Source organism: Lonchura striata, chromosome 11 (genome assembly GCF_050655825.1).
Source record: "Lonchura striata isolate lonStrDom1 chromosome 11, ASM5065582v1, whole genome shotgun sequence".
Taxonomy (NCBI): domain Eukaryota; kingdom Metazoa; phylum Chordata; class Aves; order Passeriformes; family Estrildidae; genus Lonchura; species Lonchura striata.
The window spans coordinates 17745611-17761971 of record NC_140713.1 but is presented as its reverse complement, the minus strand read 5'-3'; the positions used below and the strand labels follow the sequence as shown (position 1 = coordinate 17761971).

General features: G+C 59.7%; 2 protein-coding genes across 11 annotated transcripts; both read left to right on the top strand.

Moving 5' to 3' along the window:
• Window positions 1-595: 595 nt before the first annotated feature.
• Window positions 596-13173, top strand: MTSS2 (MTSS I-BAR domain containing 2). 8 transcript variants are annotated; one of them, XM_077786349.2, is made up of 14 exons: window positions 596-759; window positions 4391-4452; window positions 4558-4631; window positions 6320-6404; window positions 6587-6678; window positions 6763-6837; window positions 7551-7708; window positions 7789-7896; window positions 7966-8063; window positions 8652-8778; window positions 9501-9575; window positions 9794-9970; window positions 10066-10231; window positions 10928-13173. In XM_077786349.2, the coding sequence occupies exons 1-14, from the start codon at window positions 691-693 to the stop codon at window positions 11698-11700; spliced, it is 2139 nt and encodes a 712-aa protein (XP_077642475.1). In that variant the 5' UTR covers window positions 596-690; the 3' UTR covers window positions 11701-13173. The 8 variants fall into 8 exon arrangements, with proteins under 8 accessions (XP_077642475.1, XP_085445841.1, XP_085445839.1 ...); XM_085589715.1 differs by having other exon boundaries at window positions 9456-9575; XM_085589713.1 differs by having other exon boundaries at window positions 8571-8778; window positions 9456-9575.
• A 211-nt stretch (window positions 13174-13384) lies between these two features.
• On the top strand, window positions 13385-15890 carry LOC110476216 (uncharacterized). Of its 3 annotated transcripts, XM_021541022.4 has the most exons (6): window positions 13385-13640; window positions 14099-14150; window positions 14385-14572; window positions 14656-14814; window positions 14932-15042; window positions 15723-15890. In XM_021541022.4, the coding sequence occupies exons 1-6, from the start codon at window positions 13503-13505 to the stop codon at window positions 15834-15836; spliced, it is 762 nt and encodes a 253-aa protein (XP_021396697.2). In that variant the 5' UTR covers window positions 13385-13502; the 3' UTR covers window positions 15837-15890. The 3 variants fall into 3 exon arrangements, with proteins under 3 accessions (XP_021396697.2, XP_085445843.1, XP_085445844.1); XM_085589717.1 differs by having other exon boundaries at window positions 14656-15042; XM_085589718.1 differs by lacking the exon at window positions 15723-15890 and having other exon boundaries at window positions 14656-15216.
• Window positions 15891-16361: the final 471 nt, after the last annotated feature.

The window sequence follows — 16361 nt, the reverse complement described above, 5'->3', positions numbered from 1 at the left end:
TGTCTTCACATGCTCCCTGGGGCTTTCCTGCTCCTCACCCAGCACCCAAGATAATCCCTGGGGGTTCCTATGCCGCCACGGGAGCAAACCCCGATGCTCCCCTCCACCAGTGCCACATCTCCAGGCATCCCTCGGGTCTCCCTCCGCTGTAGTCCCGGGGCACGCGGTGCTGCTCCCCGACCCTACCCCCAAGAGCATCCACGGGGCTGCCCCCCGATCCGTCATCCCTGCGCGTCCTCCGGGTAGCCCGCAGCGGCTCCCGGAGCATCCCTGGGGCTGACCCCGATCATCCCCCCCGCCGCCCGCAGCCCCCGGCCCCGCGGCGGGCGGCGCATGTGCCGCGCAGCGCCCGCCCCGCCCCGCCCCGCCACCGCCCCGGGCCGGGCTCCCCGCGCCCCGCTCCGCGCCGTGCCCCGCTCCGTGCTCCGCTCCGCTCCGGGCTCCGCTCCGCGCCCCGCTCCGCGCCGCTGCCAGGGGCGGCGGGTCCGCGCAGCACCCGCGGGGGGCGAGGGAGGGAGGGAAGGCAGGGGGCGATGCCCCGCCCGGCTCCGCCGCCGCTCCGCCGCTGTGCCCCCCCCGCCGCCGCCGCCGCCGCCCGGGCGCCGCCCGCCCCCCGCCGCCGCTGAGCCTGGCCCGCCGCCGCGGCCTCCCCCGGCGGCGCCGCCCGCCCCGGGCTGCCGCAGCGCCGCGATGGAGACGGCGGAGAAGGAGTGCGGAGCCCTTGGCGGCCTCTTCCAAGCCATCATCAACGACATGAAGGTAGGGGATCCCCCCCGCGCCGCGCCCCGGTTTTGCTGTCGTGACAGCGCTCCCCCCGCACCATCCCCCCATCACCCGGCTTCCCCAGGCAGCCCCCGCGCTGCCGCCGGTGCCCGTCCCGCGGTGGGTACCCGGACTGCTGCCCAGCCGCGAGATGGGGATTGGAACCCCGCATCGGCTATCGGAGCACGAACATCAGCCCCACAGCGGGTGTCGGGGTCCCACAAAGGCTGTCAGAGCCCGGCACGGGTTGCCAGAGCCCCACATCAGCCCCTTACTGGGCATCGGAACTCTGCTGGGCATCGGAGCCCTGGAGATCGCTGCCCCCCATCATCTCTATATCCAGCGCTGGGTATTGGAGCTCCATACTGGGGATTGCAGCCCCACAGCATCCCCAGATCCCTCACTGGCTATCGGAGCCCCATTTGGGGTGTTGCAGCCCTATATCTGCCCTGTTATCCTTCACTGGGTATCAGAGCACCGTGTCGGGCATCAAGCTCTCACACCGGGTGTAAGAGCATGGCACTGGGTGCCAGAGCCCTGCATCAACCCCATAATATGCAGCAGGGCCCTGCATTGGGCATTGGAGCCCGTAGCAGGGATCCTGGCTCCATATCGCCCTGTGTCCGTCCCCAGGTGCCCGAGCCCCTTGTCGGGTGACACAGACCAGGCATCACTGCCCCTCACCAGGTACCACTGGGCATTGCCCCCCATTTCAGGCATCATGTTATCCCTGCCCCATGCCCAGCCTGGATTTCTGCCAGACCCAGTGGGGCTGACACCAGTGGAACAAAAAGGTCCCTTAGCTCCTTGATCCCATTTCCTAACCCGGGAAGAGGATATTGCCTCCACCCTCCCCGGGAGCAGGATGGGGCCATGTTTAAAAAAACCTTTTTGTTTGTTTTCATTTCAAAAAAATAAATTTAAAATGCTGGGGGGCATTTCTGACTAGGGACTGAGTAGGGAGGATGGGACCAGCCATGTTTCATCTTGGGGGACCGAAATTCCCACAGCCAGCTCGAGCGCTGGGGTTTAGCCCTAGTCATTTTTGGGAGGCAAACGCTCTCTTCCTCCTCCTTCTCCTCCTCTTCCTCTCTTCATGCTGCAGACCCGTCCAGACAATGCTGTCATTGCCAAAGCAGGGGAGGGGGGATAAAAAAAAAATAAAAGCCTTGCTGGGAAGGAGATTAACCCCTTCAAGGGGCAGTGGTGGCTCTACAGCCAGACTCTGGCTCAGGGCTGGGAGAAAAGCTCCAGGGAGAAAATCCCAACTCTCCCCAGGGCAGTGGAATTCAGGGCTGGTGCGAAACGGGTGCTGGAGTGATCAGCTCCCTCCTCCAAACACCTTCACCCCAGCCACCCTCTCCAGGCAGTCTGGCTGAGTCCTACACTCCCGGGGGGGAGGTGGGAGCAGCCCCTGCCTCAGTTTCCACATTCTCCTGCTGAGGCTTCAGAGGGGATAAGCCAGCCCAAAGCTGTCACCTCCCAGTGACATGCCCAGCACCATCCGGATGTGGTTGGACTGGGAACCCCTCACCAGAGGAGACCGAGCTGGAGTCAGTTTCATGCCATTTGAAGGTAGGAAAGATTAAAGAAAAATTATGAAAAAGAAGGAAAACCCCACCACACTACAGCTGGGCCTCAGCTCATGTCCTGCACAGCCCCGGCCGAGTGCCAACGGCACATGAGGGTGTGCTGTCCCCATCTCCCAGCCATGTGGGTGTCCTGGCACAGGCACCGGGGGACAAGTAACTCTGCTTGAAGAACTGCTGGCATTGAAGGGCAGTGATGTGCTCATGGTCCTATGGCTGGGACTCCTGTGCTGGTCACAGGGCAAAGGGACCTTATTTTGGTGGTGGGTGGCTATTTCGTCACCCCTTGTCCTGTGGTGGGGAGAATTTTTTTGTTGGTGACAGTCCCTAAGCTGGCTTCATTCCTGTTGCCTCTGCTCGTGTGCTCAGTGTCCCTGAGTGACCTTGGCATGTCCTTGTGCCCATTGTCCTCCTTCCCATCCTCCTCATGCCTGGCATCATAGGGATTTGGGGGCATCACAACCTGCTCCCTTCTACACAGGAGCCTGACTTGCCCTGCCCAGGGTGGCCGAGGAAGGTGGCCCGGAGCCAATGGCCCAGGAATGGTGACCCAGCCCTCTGGCAATGACAGCCCCTGGGGACCCACAAGCAGGGGGTCACTGCCACAAGTGGTGTGTCAAGTGGCACCTTCAAACCCTTTCTTTGCTGACTTATGAGGAAATAGGGGCTTTCATGGTCCCAGAAAATGCTGGGCTGGTCTCATGTCCTCTCTGTGCAAACCTTGGCCCCAAAGCTGCCACCAAGCCAGAGTGCCCATGGGGATGTGTGGCAATGTACATGTCCCAGCCCGGTGGCTGCCCTAGGGGAGTTTACAGATGCCTGTCACTGCCATTGGATGGCAACACCAGGATAGCACCAGGATTTTGTCGCTGGAACAACAGGACCAGGATTGATCTTGCTAGGATAGCAGCACCAGCATGGCTTTACCAGGATGATGACACCAGGACTGGCCCTGCTGGAATGGCTTTGCTGGGATAGTAGCACTGGGAGCAGCTTCACTGGAACAGCAATTGGAATGGCTTTGCCAGGATGCTGGCACCTGGATGGCTTCACTGGAATGATTGCACCGATACTGGCCATACAAGGGTGGCACTGGGATGGCCTTGTCAACACAGCACCAGGATTAATCTCACCAGGATAATCTCACCATGGACTGGCCTTGCTGGGATGGTGACACTGGGATAGCCTGGCTGTGTCATGGATCAGGATCAGCCTTGTTGTGATGGCGCCGGGATGGCCTTGCTGGCCTGGCTGCAGCTGGCATTACTGGGACAGTCCTCACTGGAATGGCAGCAGCATGGTCTACTGGGACTGGCTTCACTGGGCCAGCACTGAGACAGCCTTGTTGGAACAGTGGCACTGGGATGGCCTTGCTGGGATGGTGGCAGCAGCACAGCCCTGGGATGGCCTCAGTGGGCTGGTGGCACTGGGACTGCCCTGGGATGACTTCACTGGACAGCCCTGGAATAGCCTCGCCACAAGGGCGGTGGGAATGGTCTTGCACAGATGGCACCAGGGTGGCCTCATTGTGACAGCACTGGGGTGGCCTCCCAAGCACCTGTGCTCTGTCCTTGTCCCCACACAATTGCCCCATTCAGGGCTTTGGGGACCCCAACCTCCCTTCCTGCCTGGTCAGTCCTTGGGCTCAGGGGAGGTGAGGACTGGGGCTCCCATCTGCAGGACTGGAGCTCTCCGTGATGGTGGATTTGGCCATTGGTGCTTTGGGGGAAGCTGTGGGTGCTGGGGGTGTCTCCTCTACTGCTGGCCAGAGTCTTAAAAGATTTTTCATTTCATGCGCTCAATGAGCAAGAGATCACTCAAAATCCTGAGGTCTCCATGGTCTATAAGTTTGTGTGGCCAGACTGGAAAGGGAAAAAATCAGGAGGGAAAAGAGTTGTGCTCAACCTCTATTAGCCATCAGAGAAGCTATTGAGCTGCCCTGTCTCTCTGCACCAGTGAGAGGGGGACGTGCCCTGGTGGGGGGAGCAGTGCAGGGGGTGAGGGTCCCTGTCTCTCACCATCACCCTTCCTCCTTGCAGAGCTCCTACCCCATATGGGAGGATTTCAACTCGAAGGCCACCAAGCTGCACTCCCAGCTCAGGTGAGTGGCCAAAGAGGGGGTGGGACATGGGGGACCCCCCTCCTCGCTGGCACATCGCAGATGTCCCACACCCACTGAGCTCCCCCCTCGCTCTCTCTGCCTCAGGACCACGGTGCTGGCCGCAGTTGCCTTCCTGGATGCCTTCCAGAAAGTGGCTGACATGGCCACCAACACCCGAGGTAGGGTCCTCTCTCCTATGGGTGGGCATCCCCAGGCTTGTCTGGGCAGGGGAGCAGGTGGTGAGTGTCCCCTGTGGGGTGTCCCCTGCCCACATTTCTGGGGTGGAATTCAAGAAGCAGCGTCACCACCCACAGAGAGATGTCCAGCCTGTTTCCGCACCAAAGTGGAGCATTCCTTGGGAAGCAGCATTGGAAGGATGGAGTGGGGAGGGGGTGCTTCTCACCACCCACGGGTGCTTAGCCACATTTTCTCGTGGGGCTGGGACATTCATGGTCTCCTGCACCCATCTCTGCCCCCCAGGATGTAGAATCCACCTTCCTTGTCCCTGGCACCCATCTGGGAAGTTCCCTGGGAGGTCCTGGCTGCTCCGAGGGTCTCCAGGGAAGAGGAATTAGCTAGAGGGAGGTTCAGGAGTCCAAGCTTCACTGTTTTGGGGACAAGCCCTAGCTCACCAGGGAGGTGACCGAAGAGCCCAGGCTGCATGTGGGGTGCCCCATACTGTTGGGGATGAGGAGGAGGGATCCCTGGACCCTCACCGGGTGCCCTCTGGCAATGAGGAGCCACTTCCCACCGTTTGGCTTCTGCCAAGCAGATGGTCCCGGGCTGGTTCGCAGACTGGCGGCATCCAGGCCATCTGGAGCCACACGAGGAGGAGGAGGAGGAGGCAGCTTGAGCCAGGATCAGCTTTGCCTCCAAACCCACTAGCCCACTGCACCAGGGGGATTAGGGCTCCCCCAGCTCCCTGCCAGCCCAGGCAGTCAAAGCAAGGAGGAGGCACAGGAGCAATGCTGGGGACAGCTGGGGACCAGCACCACAAGAGTCAGTGTCACCCTGTAGTGCTGCTATACCTGCAGGGCTTTTTGAGAGGGTGAGCAGCAGAACAGCAGCATGGGGAAACTGAGGCACTGGGTGGGGGCTGGCTGCTGGCCTTGCACACAGTGCATGAGAATCGGATTAGAAGCAGCAGGAGAGCTGGGATAAGAGCATTAGGAGCTGGATTAGGAGACTACTCCAGTGTAGGAGAAGTCCGTGGCTCATGGGTTCTCCTATTTCCATAGCACTGGGGGACTCAGGGACATCCAAAACTCCTGCAAAGGGGTGGGAGGTGGTTTTGGAGGCTTTTAGGGGAGAGAAAGGCTGAGTGTCACTCCTTAGTTCGCACCGAAGGATTTTTGACTGCCGTTTTCCGTGGGAATTGCCGGCAGCACTGCCACCACGTGGCCATCCTTAGGCTCCAGCGCTGACAGCGGTTTCACCTAAAAATGATGCTCCTGCTATCCCCCCCGAGGAGTTTGAGCTCCCTTTTTATCCACTCGGGATTGTGCCTAGAGGTGTGGGACAGAGCTGACTGCCTGGAACTAAGCCAGGGTACCTCATTGCTTCCCTTCCTTGGCCCCCCCAGACAACCTGGGAGAAACTGGAAAAAATGGGAGCGGGTTCTAATTTCAAAGCCTCCAGAAGAAATGTTTAGTGTTTCATGTATTAGTTAGTGGATGATGATTCATTTATTTTGTGGATTTATCGTGAGAAAAAACAAGCCATCCCCTGCCTAAAGTGTCCCCAGTGTCCAGTGCATCCCAATGCTCCTCGTCCCTGTCACAAGCCACCTGCTCCCACTGGACAAACGGGGCTGGGACTGGTGTGGGGGTGTCCCTGCCCCTTGTCAGCAGCACTTTGCTCCCCACAGGTGCCACGAGGGACATCGGCTCGGCGCTGACCCGGATGTGCATGCGGCACCGCAGCATCGAGGCCAAGCTCCGGCAGTTCACCAAGTAAGCAGCACCAGCACCAGCTTTGCCTCCAAACCCACGGGTGTCGGTGACACGGCCTGGCCAGGCTCATTCCCTCTCTGGAGAAGGGGATGCTGGGTGTTGGCTGGGCACGGGATGGGGAAATGGCTCCCCCCTGACTCTGGCGCTCTCCCACACTCTCTGCTTCTCTCTCCCTGCTCCAGTGCCCTCATGGAGAGCCTGATAAACCCTTTGCAGGACAGGATTGAGGACTGGAAGAAAACTGCCAATCAGCTGGACAAGGACCATGCGAAAGGTACGAGGGGGACAGGATGGATCCGTGCAGCGTGGCTGCGCTGCTGGGCAGGGGGCCCCTCTGACAGCACTTCTGCACCCCCAGAGTACAAGCGAGCACGGCATGAGATCAAGAAAAAGTCCTCTGACACCCTCAAGCTCCAGAAAAAGGCTCGCAAAGGTGAGAGGGGGTCTCCTGGGGGGTGCCTCCACCAGCCCCTCCGCAGCACCCCCAGCCAGGGCCGGTATCCGGCTGTGGCACTGCCAAAGGGGGTGGGCACTAGGGGGGTCCTGCTGCCCCCCTGTAGAAAGGGAGGTGCCGGCACGGCCCCGGGGGTGGCGGGGAGGCGGGGCATGCGCCCCAGCCTTCGGCCTCTTTTCACACGTTTTCTCTGTCTCCTTCTCTCTTCCCTCCCCTCCACATCCTTCCTGTAGAGCTACTTGGTAAGTGAACCGCTGCCCCCCACCTCCGGCCCCCTCTCTGCTTCCTTATCTACTCCCCCCCGTTTCCCCAGCCTCTGTCTGTCTGTCCGTCCGTCCATCCGCTCCCTGTTCCCACCCTCACCCTGCTTTTAGCTTAGCTTAGCCTGCACCCCGTATCCTGAGGCAATGCCAGGATCACTGTTTGGCAGCCCAAGGGGTCCTCTGGTCCCAAGTGCCAGGGATGGGGATGGGGTTGCAGAGAAGCCCCCTGCCCAGGGCTGCTGTGGGGTGAGGGTGCTCCTGGACCTTCCAGTGAGATGGGCACAGTGGGAGACGTATGGTATCTGCTGGAATGTGAGGATGGGGTGATGTCCCCAAGCTGGAGGAATGGCCTTGGCTTGGCAGTGGCACCACCAGCAGACTGGGGAAGGTGTCAGGGCAGCCCAGGACTGACAGTGCCCCATCTCGCAGGGAAGGGGGACCTGCAGCCCCAGCTGGACAACGCGCTGCAGGACGTCAATGACATGTACCTGCTGCTGGAGGAGACGGAGAAGCAGGCGGTCCGCAAAGCCCTCATCGAGGAGCGGGGCCGCTTCTGCACCTTCATCACCTTCCTGCAGCCCGTGGTGGTGAGCGTTGGGGGCTGGGAGGGTCAAGGATGGTTCCTTCTGCCCAGTGGTTGCTGATGCTCTCTCTTCTCTGTCCTCAGAACGGGGAGCTCACCATGCTGGGAGAGATCACCCACCTGCAGGGCATCATCGAGGACCTGGTGGTGCTCACTGCTGAGCCCCACAAGTTGCCCCCCGCCAGTGAGCAGGTCAGTAGGGGTGAGCCAGGGGAGCAGGGGAACATCTCTGAGGGGACTTAGACCCCATCTTTCCTGCAGGTGATCAAGGACCTGAAGGGCTCTGACTACAGCTGGTCCTACCAGACACCGCCATCCTCGCCCAGCAGCTCCAGCTCCCGCAAGTCCAGCATGTGCAGGTATGGTAAGGTGGGCTCCACACCCAACCACAGCCAGGAAATCCAGCCCTCTTCATTAACCTCAATGGGTTAATGATGCTTACGGCCTCTGGGGATGCTCACAAGGTGCATGTCCACCTTCTCATGTCCATATGGGCAGGTGGCTCCCATTAATATAAAGGAATTGGTCTTGGCACACTGGGCAGGGCTGGTGGACCTATGGGGCAGGATGGGGGCCGGACACATACCCTGTCCTCCAGGATCTGGGGACGATGTGTGCTGTGCATGGGTGTCTGGGGGCAAACATACCACCTCTGTCATGTCCCCCAGCCTGTTCCCCGCCACAGGGCCACCCCAGGAGGCAAAGGGACACCTCCAGGAGGACTACATGCCTCAGTTTCCCCAGGTTGGGATGTGTGGCAGGGCACTGATCCTCCTGCCACCTCCAAACCTCTGGCTTAAATTCTCTTTTCCTTCCTTTGTCCTCCCCGCCGGCGTGTCCCCGTCCCCCCGGCGCCCCCCCAGCAGCGTTAGCAGTGCCAAGGGTGGCGTGGCGTGGCCCGGCGGGGCTCAGACCTGCTCACCCAGTTCCACCTATCGCTACCGCAGCCTGGCGCAGCCCCCCGCCGCCGCCACCCGCCTCTCCAGCGTCTCCTCCCACGACTCCGGCTTCATCTCCCAGGACGCCGCTTATTCCAAACCACCTTCCCCCATGCCCTCGGACATCACCAGCCAGGTACAGGGAGGCTGGTCAGTGCTGCCAGCCTCCATGCCTCAGTTTCCTCTTCCACAGAATGGGTGGGTAGTGCTGGGTCCAGTGCAGAGGTGATGAGACCCACCCTCAGAAGTATTTCCATCTGTGTTGGCATCACGGGAAATAAATACTGGGAATATTGAGGGTGCCTGCCATAGCTGTGGGCATCCTGGGCCACATGGCAGAGAAACCCTATCCATGAATTCCCCCAGGGATGGGGTACAGATATCCCTCTCCCTATGCCAGGAGAACAGGGTGTTTCTCAATCACCGCAGCCCCATAATACCCAGTTTGTGCCAGTCACCCACCAGGCATCATGGAGCAAAGCTTCCCCTTCATGCTGTACCATCCCCGGTGCTAAGGATGCTCCAGGATCCCCAGGGAGTTGCCATTCCCGCCTGTCCATGCTAACCTGGCATCACCAACCCAGCAAGATCCCTGCTCCCCAAAATACCTGTTGGCTCTGCATGGCTTGGGGTGAGAAGGGGGAAGGGTTGGGGCAGTGCGTCATCCCAGTTCTTGACCCGACTCCAAGGTCGCATCCTGCCTGCCATCCTGCAGCCACCGCCGGAGGGGAGGAGGGCTGGGGCCTTGCTCAGCCAGGGAGCTGTGGGTGCTGCTCTAACCGGGGTCATGGCTCTGGCTTTGCTTGCTAACAGCCTCTTCTCTCACCTTCCGGCTCTCGGCTCGTCACGGCACAGCAGAAGTCCTCCAGCTCGGCGTCCTCAGAGGCATCCGAAACCTGCCAGTCAGTTAGCGAGTGCAGCTCCCCCACCTCGGTTAGTCCTTGCCATCCCACCAGGGTTGCATTTCACACGTGGCTCCCCCCTCACTCCATGGGGTTCAGCCCCCAGCCCCTCCCCTCCCTTCCTGCATGGGGCAGAGCATCCTGAGCAGCACCCGTGGCTTAACACGGGGGACATCAGCTTGAGACCTCTCCTGCTACTCTCCTGGTCCCCGTGTCACCAGCATGAACCGCATGCCTTGCCCGTTGCAGGACTGGTCCAAGGCCAGCCCCTATGACCAGCCGGTGGTCCCTACCCTGCAGCGGCGCAAGGACCGCGTGGAGCACCTGCGGGAAGCCGAGCTGGGCTCTCCTGCTGCTGGGTACCCGGGCATCGGCGGCGAGGATGCTCCCAGGCCCCGGATGTCCCCCGCTACAATTGCTGCCAAGGTACCAGCTGCAGCAGGGAGGGCACAGAGGTGGGGGGCTCCTGGGGCCTCCCAAAGGAGGAACCAGGGTGCTGATAGTGCCCCTTGCCCCAGCAGCATGGGGAGGAGGTGTCCCCTGCCGCCAGCGACCTGGCCATGGTCTTGACCCGTGGGCTGAGCTTGGAGCACCAGAAGAGCAGCCGGGACTCGCTGCAGTACTCCAGTGGCTACAGCACGCAGACCACCACCCCCTCCTGCTCTGAGGACACCATCCCTTCCCAAGGTACTGCCACCAGGGGTTACCTGGGGCCACCTGAAATGACATTTAGAGTGGGGAAGGGCACAACAGAGGTTTTGGTGATCCTGGGGTACATTTGTGTGCCCTGGGTGTCATAGCATCAGGCTATGGTCATACTGTGTAGGGGCTGGTGCCACAACTAACCACAGCTTTTCCTGGTTTTTTGGGTGTTAGCTGGGGCTCACTGGGTGCAGTTGTGCCAGGAAGCGCCGTAACAAGTGATGCGGTGATGTGTCCACACAGAGGTTGAGTACAGGTAGAGATGGTGGCACTGTTAGGTGATGGCAACAGTCGGTAGCTGGAGATCAAATAACCACGTCTGTCATGATGTTGGCATGATGATGGCTGAGCCAGTTATGAGCATGTGGTGGTGACAGTGGAGATTGGCTGTGATCGTGTGGTGATGGCTGTGATTGGGGTGGTTGTGATGGTGAGAGTTGGGTTTGGTGGGATTTCAGTGTGATGGCTGGGGTGACTCTGCTTTCCCTCCAGTGGCGATGTTTGTGTTTGATGGTGAGCATGTTGTGCCAGCAATGACAGCAGTGGTTGCGTGACGATCATGGCAGTTGAATTTGGTTGTTGTGCTGTGATGGAGGTGGCTGAGGCTGGCTTTAATGACATGGTTGAGCTTGGCTACCCACTGCTCCCCCAGCCACACTGATGGTGCTGCTGCCTCCCCAGGCTCCGACTACGACTGCTACTCGGTGAACGGTGACGTGGAGTGTGAGCCCCAGAGTGATTTTGACAAGTCCTCCACCATCCCACGCAACAGCAACATCGCCCAGAACTACCGGCGGATGATCCAGACCAAGCGTCCCGCCTCCACCGCCGGGCTGCCCACCGGCACCAACCTACCGGCCGGCACCACCCCGGGGGTGGCCACCATCCGCCGCACGCCCTCCACCAAGCCCTCGGTGCGCCGCACACTCTCCAATGCTGGCCCCATCCCCATCCGACCCCCCATTGTCCCCGTGAAGACCCCCACGGTGCCCGACTCCCCTGGCTATGCCGGCCCTACGCGGGTGGGCAGTGAAGAGTGCGTCTTCTACGCTGACGATGCCTCTCCGAACCCCCTGGATTTTGCCAAAGCTTCGCCCAAGCGGCTGAGCCTTCCCAACACCGCCTGGGGTGGCGGTGCCATGGAGATCTCCGTCTACCCCGGGGCCGGCCAGCACCTCTCCGCTGAGGAAGAGGAGGACCAACAGTTGGCTGCCAACCGGCACAGTTTGGTGGAGAAGATTGGGGAGCTGGTGGCCGGCGCCCACGCCTTGGGGGAAGGCCAGTTCCCCTTCCCCACCGCCCTCGTGGGGTCCGGCCCCAGCGAGGAGACCCCCGCGCCGCCCCCCGCGGCCTCCATGGACCCCCCGGCCGAAGACATGCTGGTGGCCATCCGGCGCGGGGTGCGCCTGCGCAGGACCGTCACCAATGACAGGTCGGCCCCGCGGATATCGTGATGGTGCCCGGCCAGCAGGGACGTGCCCGCCGTGGCCCACGGACCCCCGGGGGCAGCTGCTGCGCCTCCCGGGAGCCCCCACCCGCCGGCACCTGCTGCCCCATCCCTCTCTGGTGCCCCTGCTTCCTGCCCCTCTGTCTCCTGCCTTGCGCTCTCCCTACATCCCTCCTTCACGTGCTCTCTCTTTGGCCCTCTTTCTCCTTTTCTTCTCTTCTTTTTCCTATTTTTTCTGGTTTTTTTTTTCTTTTGGCATTTTTCTTTTGTTCTTCTATGTCACTTTTCCTTCTCTTTTCTTATTTTCTTCATTTTCCCGTTTTTCTCCTTTTCCTCTTCTTGTCCTCTTTTTCTTTTCCTTTCTTTTTAACTCTTTTTGTCCTCCCTTCTCTTTTCCTCTTTTTTTTTCCTTTCCTTTTTTCACCTCTTTCCCTTTGTTTCCCTTTTCTTGTTGCTCTCTGGCTTTCCCTCTCCTCTCTGTTTCCTTTCCCTCGGGCGCAGGCGGGTGGCCCCAGCCGCAGCAGGAGAGGATGGTGCCAGCAGGTCTGTGGCAGCCGTGGAGCACCAGGAGCACCAGGAGTGGGGGCCCTGGCCCCATTCCCCCCAGCTGCCTGCTTGGGGCCGCCACCGCTCACCCTCATTCCAGGCGGCAGAAGCAATGGGCAGGGGGTGCAGGGGGGGAAGAAGAAGTGGGGGACACGTGAGAGGGTGGGGGGGCTGGGGGTAGAGGCTCTGCGATCCCCTCTGTCTTGGGGGGACACCAGGGTGCAGGGACTGAGGATGCTGAGCCTCCACTTTGCCCCCCCTCCACAAGGATCACTTGGACTCCCTGCAAACGCCCTCGCTCCGCACCCACGGACGCTGTGCAGGTCTGCTCAGAGGTGGGTGCAGGCACAGGAGGTTTGACTCAGAACCCCCAGGCAAAGCAGCTTTCTGCCGGCGGCTGGAGGAAAGCACAACCCCCCGGCCCCCGCTGTACATAGCCCCGCCGCCCCGCTGTCTGTCGCATCGCAGCCCCTCAGCCCTCCCACTTAGGAATAACAATTTAGTTCTCCCCCTTTCCCCTTCTCCTGCCCAGAACCGCTGAGGCCAAGTGACAAATGTTTGGGTTTGAGGGAGGGGGGGGATCTCTTATTTTGTACAGAATACAAAAATTCTTTGGAGAAGGAAAAAAAACCTGACCTGTCTTTCAACTGAAGTAACTTTTCTGGTGCTGTTGTTAACTTGGTCCTTATTCTTTTCTTTTTTTTTTTAATTTATTTTTCCCCATCGTGTTCCTGCCTCTGCTACCACTTCCCCTCTCCCTGTCCCTCTGCCACGTTTCTTTCTCTTTCTTTCATTCCGTCTTTTCTTTTAATTTTTTTTTTCTGGTGGTAATTCCCCTCTTTCTGCCCCTCCCCCGTTTTCCATAGTCACTGCTACAAGTAACGAATGCACTGTGAAGATTCCAGTATTAATAAAGGTTGTACTGTAATTAATAGCCTTGCCTGTGCTGCTATGGATTTTCTCTGGGGTCACCCCAGTAATGGGGAACAGGTGAGAAGGTACCATCACCCCTTTGGGCTTCCCATGGCTTGAGGGGGTTTTGGGCTATGGAGGAGTGCAACGACCCCGTGGCCAAGGGGATGGGTGACCCTGGGCTGCAGAAGAGCATCCTGCTGCCCCATCCCCCGCACAAGTGGGGGTGCAGGCGGTGCCCCCCGCTCCACCCATCCCAGCAGCACCCGCAGCCCTGGCACCTCCCGGATTATCGAGGCCGATTGCCAAATCTCGCCGGGGCAGCACAACCGGCTGCGGAGAGCGGCGGGGATGGAGGGGCTCAGCGTGGGCAGCGTCCTGCTGACCGGCTGCGACGGGGGGCTGGGCCTGGGGCTGCTGAAGGGTTTGCTGGAGCAGCCCAGCCCACCTCGGCACATCTTCGCTGCTTGCCTGGACCCCCAGGGCAAGGTAGGGAGGGCACCGGCGTGGGGAGGGCAGAGTCAGCTCTGGGATGGGCGCCTGGGGATGCCACTATCCCACCTGAAACTGGGAGGCTGAGCATCAGCGTCCTGCACGATGAATGGTATGGAAAAATACATGTGTGTGTGTGTATATATATATATAAAAACCAAAAATACATATATTAAATATTATCTATGTATGTATCAAATATGCACGTATTTATTTTGCATCTCTCGGCGCAGGTGTGTGCATGATGGGGAGTGCAGGGGGGTTACTGTTGCTGCAGGGAGCTTTGAGCTCAGCCAGGCGCAGAGGAGCAGCGACTCGCCCCAAATCGCTCCCCCTGGATCTTGTTGTAACCTGTGACATGAGGGCCACCCTCTTCCCACCCCGGCACGGTGCAGCCCCCCCTCCACTTCCATGAGCTTCTCCATGTGACCCCTGCCTCCCTTTTCTCCACCTAGGCTGTTAACGAGGTGGCTTTGGGCTTTCCCAACGTCATGATCCTGCTTCTAGGTAAGTGCTGGGGCGGGAAAGGGATGAAGCTTCTCAGGATTTAATTGCAGCCGTGGGTGGTTCCAGGAAATGCCACCAAGCAGGTGGGTCCCTTGGTTTGGCTTAGCTCAACCAGGTCACTGATGGGACCAGGAGGATGCTCGGTGGCTGGGAGTTGCCTCCTGCCATGTCCTACAGCATCTTGCCAGGGTCATGGCCACCAGCCTGTCCCCAAAACCTCCTGTCCCCTTGCAGATGTGACAGACCCCAACAGCATCAAGGCAGCAGTCAGGAAGGTGCAGGCAGAGGTGGGAAGTGCTGGCCTCAACCTCCTGATTAACAACACCGGCACCACGCGCCGCAGCACCTTGGCCACCGAGACAGCAGAGAACATGAGCCTCGTCTACACCACCAACACCATCGGGCCCCTGCAGACCAGCCAGGTGAGGACACAGGCAACCCCTGCCCCAAACACTGGGAACAGGGAGGAGGAGGATGGTGATGCCTGAGATCCCATCCCCTGCAGGCCTTCCTGCCCCTGCTGAAGAAGGCGGCTGAGGCCGAAGGGCAGCGTGAGATGAGCTGCAGCAGAGCTGCCATCATCAACATCTCCAGCATCCTGGGCTCCATCGAGGTTGCGGAGGCTTGGGAGGAGAGGCAGGACATCTGCTACCGCTGCAGCAAGGTACCACCTTTGGGAGGATGGGGAGGAATTTGGGGGTCATCTCCTCTGGGATTCCCCTCTGCACCGGCCCTGGCATTGCCAGATCATGATGGTAAGGAGGGGAATTTGTCCTCCCAGGCTGCTCTGAACATGCTCACCAAGTGCCTGGCCCTGGAGTACGGGAGCAGCGGGATCCTCTGCGTGTCTGTGGATCCTGGACATGTGACACCTCCCTTGGAACAGGGGATGGTGAGTGATGGGAGGTGCATGGACTCCTAGCTCAGCAAGGTCCCATGGGCATCCATTCCTGGAGGCATCCTTTCCCAGGAGCATCCCTTCCCAAGGCCACCCCTTCCCATGAACATCCATTCTCAGGGTCGTCCTTTCCAGAAGCATTTCTTCCCACAGACATCCCTTCCCATGAGCACATTCCTTCTTCATAAGGCATTTCTTCCCATGGACATCCTTTTCCCATGAACATCCCTTCCCTGGGCACCCTTGACCATGGACATCCCTTCCCTGGGCACCCACATCTGTGCAGTCCCTTGGTCCCACAGTGGCTGTGCCACCACTGCAAAGGGACAATTCCAGGCACTCCCCCCAAATCATCCAATTTCTTCCCTATTTTTTATTTCCTTTCCCATCCTGACAGTGTGTCAGCAGAGGGCACCCCGGTCCTGCACTCGGCTGTCCCTTACCCTGCTCTGGCTGACAAACGAGACACTTTTTAATTAGGAATGAAGAAATTAACCCCCATCCTTACAGCACTCAAATTTGTGCAAAGTCACATCCCTTGGCTGCTGGAGCATCTCCAGTTGCTCCCAAACCAGCCCAGCTGGAGCTGGCATTCCACCACACCATGGGTGGGATTGGGGGTGTTGGGATGGAGAATCCTGGCTCACTTTTTCCCTTGCCCCTGGGTGTGACAGGGCCCGGTGACGCTGGAGGAGAGTGTGAGGGGCGTCCTGCAGCTGCTGGCCCAGCTCTCAGCCACCAACAATGGCACCTTCTGGGACTGGAGAGGACAGAGGCTGCCCTGGTGAGAGCAGCATCTGCTCAGTGAGCTTAAATAATTAATTAAAGTTAATTAATTGTCATTTCCAGGCTCACTCTGATTCAGGGAGGGGGCAGGGCAGGATGGGCAGGGCAATAGAAACAGGGATGCACAGGTTGGGGGATGGGAGTTGGATTCACTGCCCCCCTGGTCTGGGATGCTGATTTGGGCCAGGGCAGCATAAGGAGGGATGCTCCAAGGGTGGTCCTGAATCCAAGGCATCCCCCGGGGCCAGGAGAACCCCCTGGCTATCCTCACTCCAGGGCCATAAACCATACTGCCTATGGGGGCATCCCAGGCAGCCCCCAAACTCAGCTCTTCTCCTGCTGAGCCTTTCCATGCCCACCCCAGGATGCTGCCAGGTGTTTTTCTTGTTGGTTCTAGGCCAACAACAAGTTCTTCCTATTCCAGCAGCTGGGGGGGTTTCACAGTGGGGGATCTCCCAAGTCTCAGCACATGCCTAAAGATGTCTTTTGAGACCTGAGCAGGGCATCCTGGCCTGACCTTCCCTGAA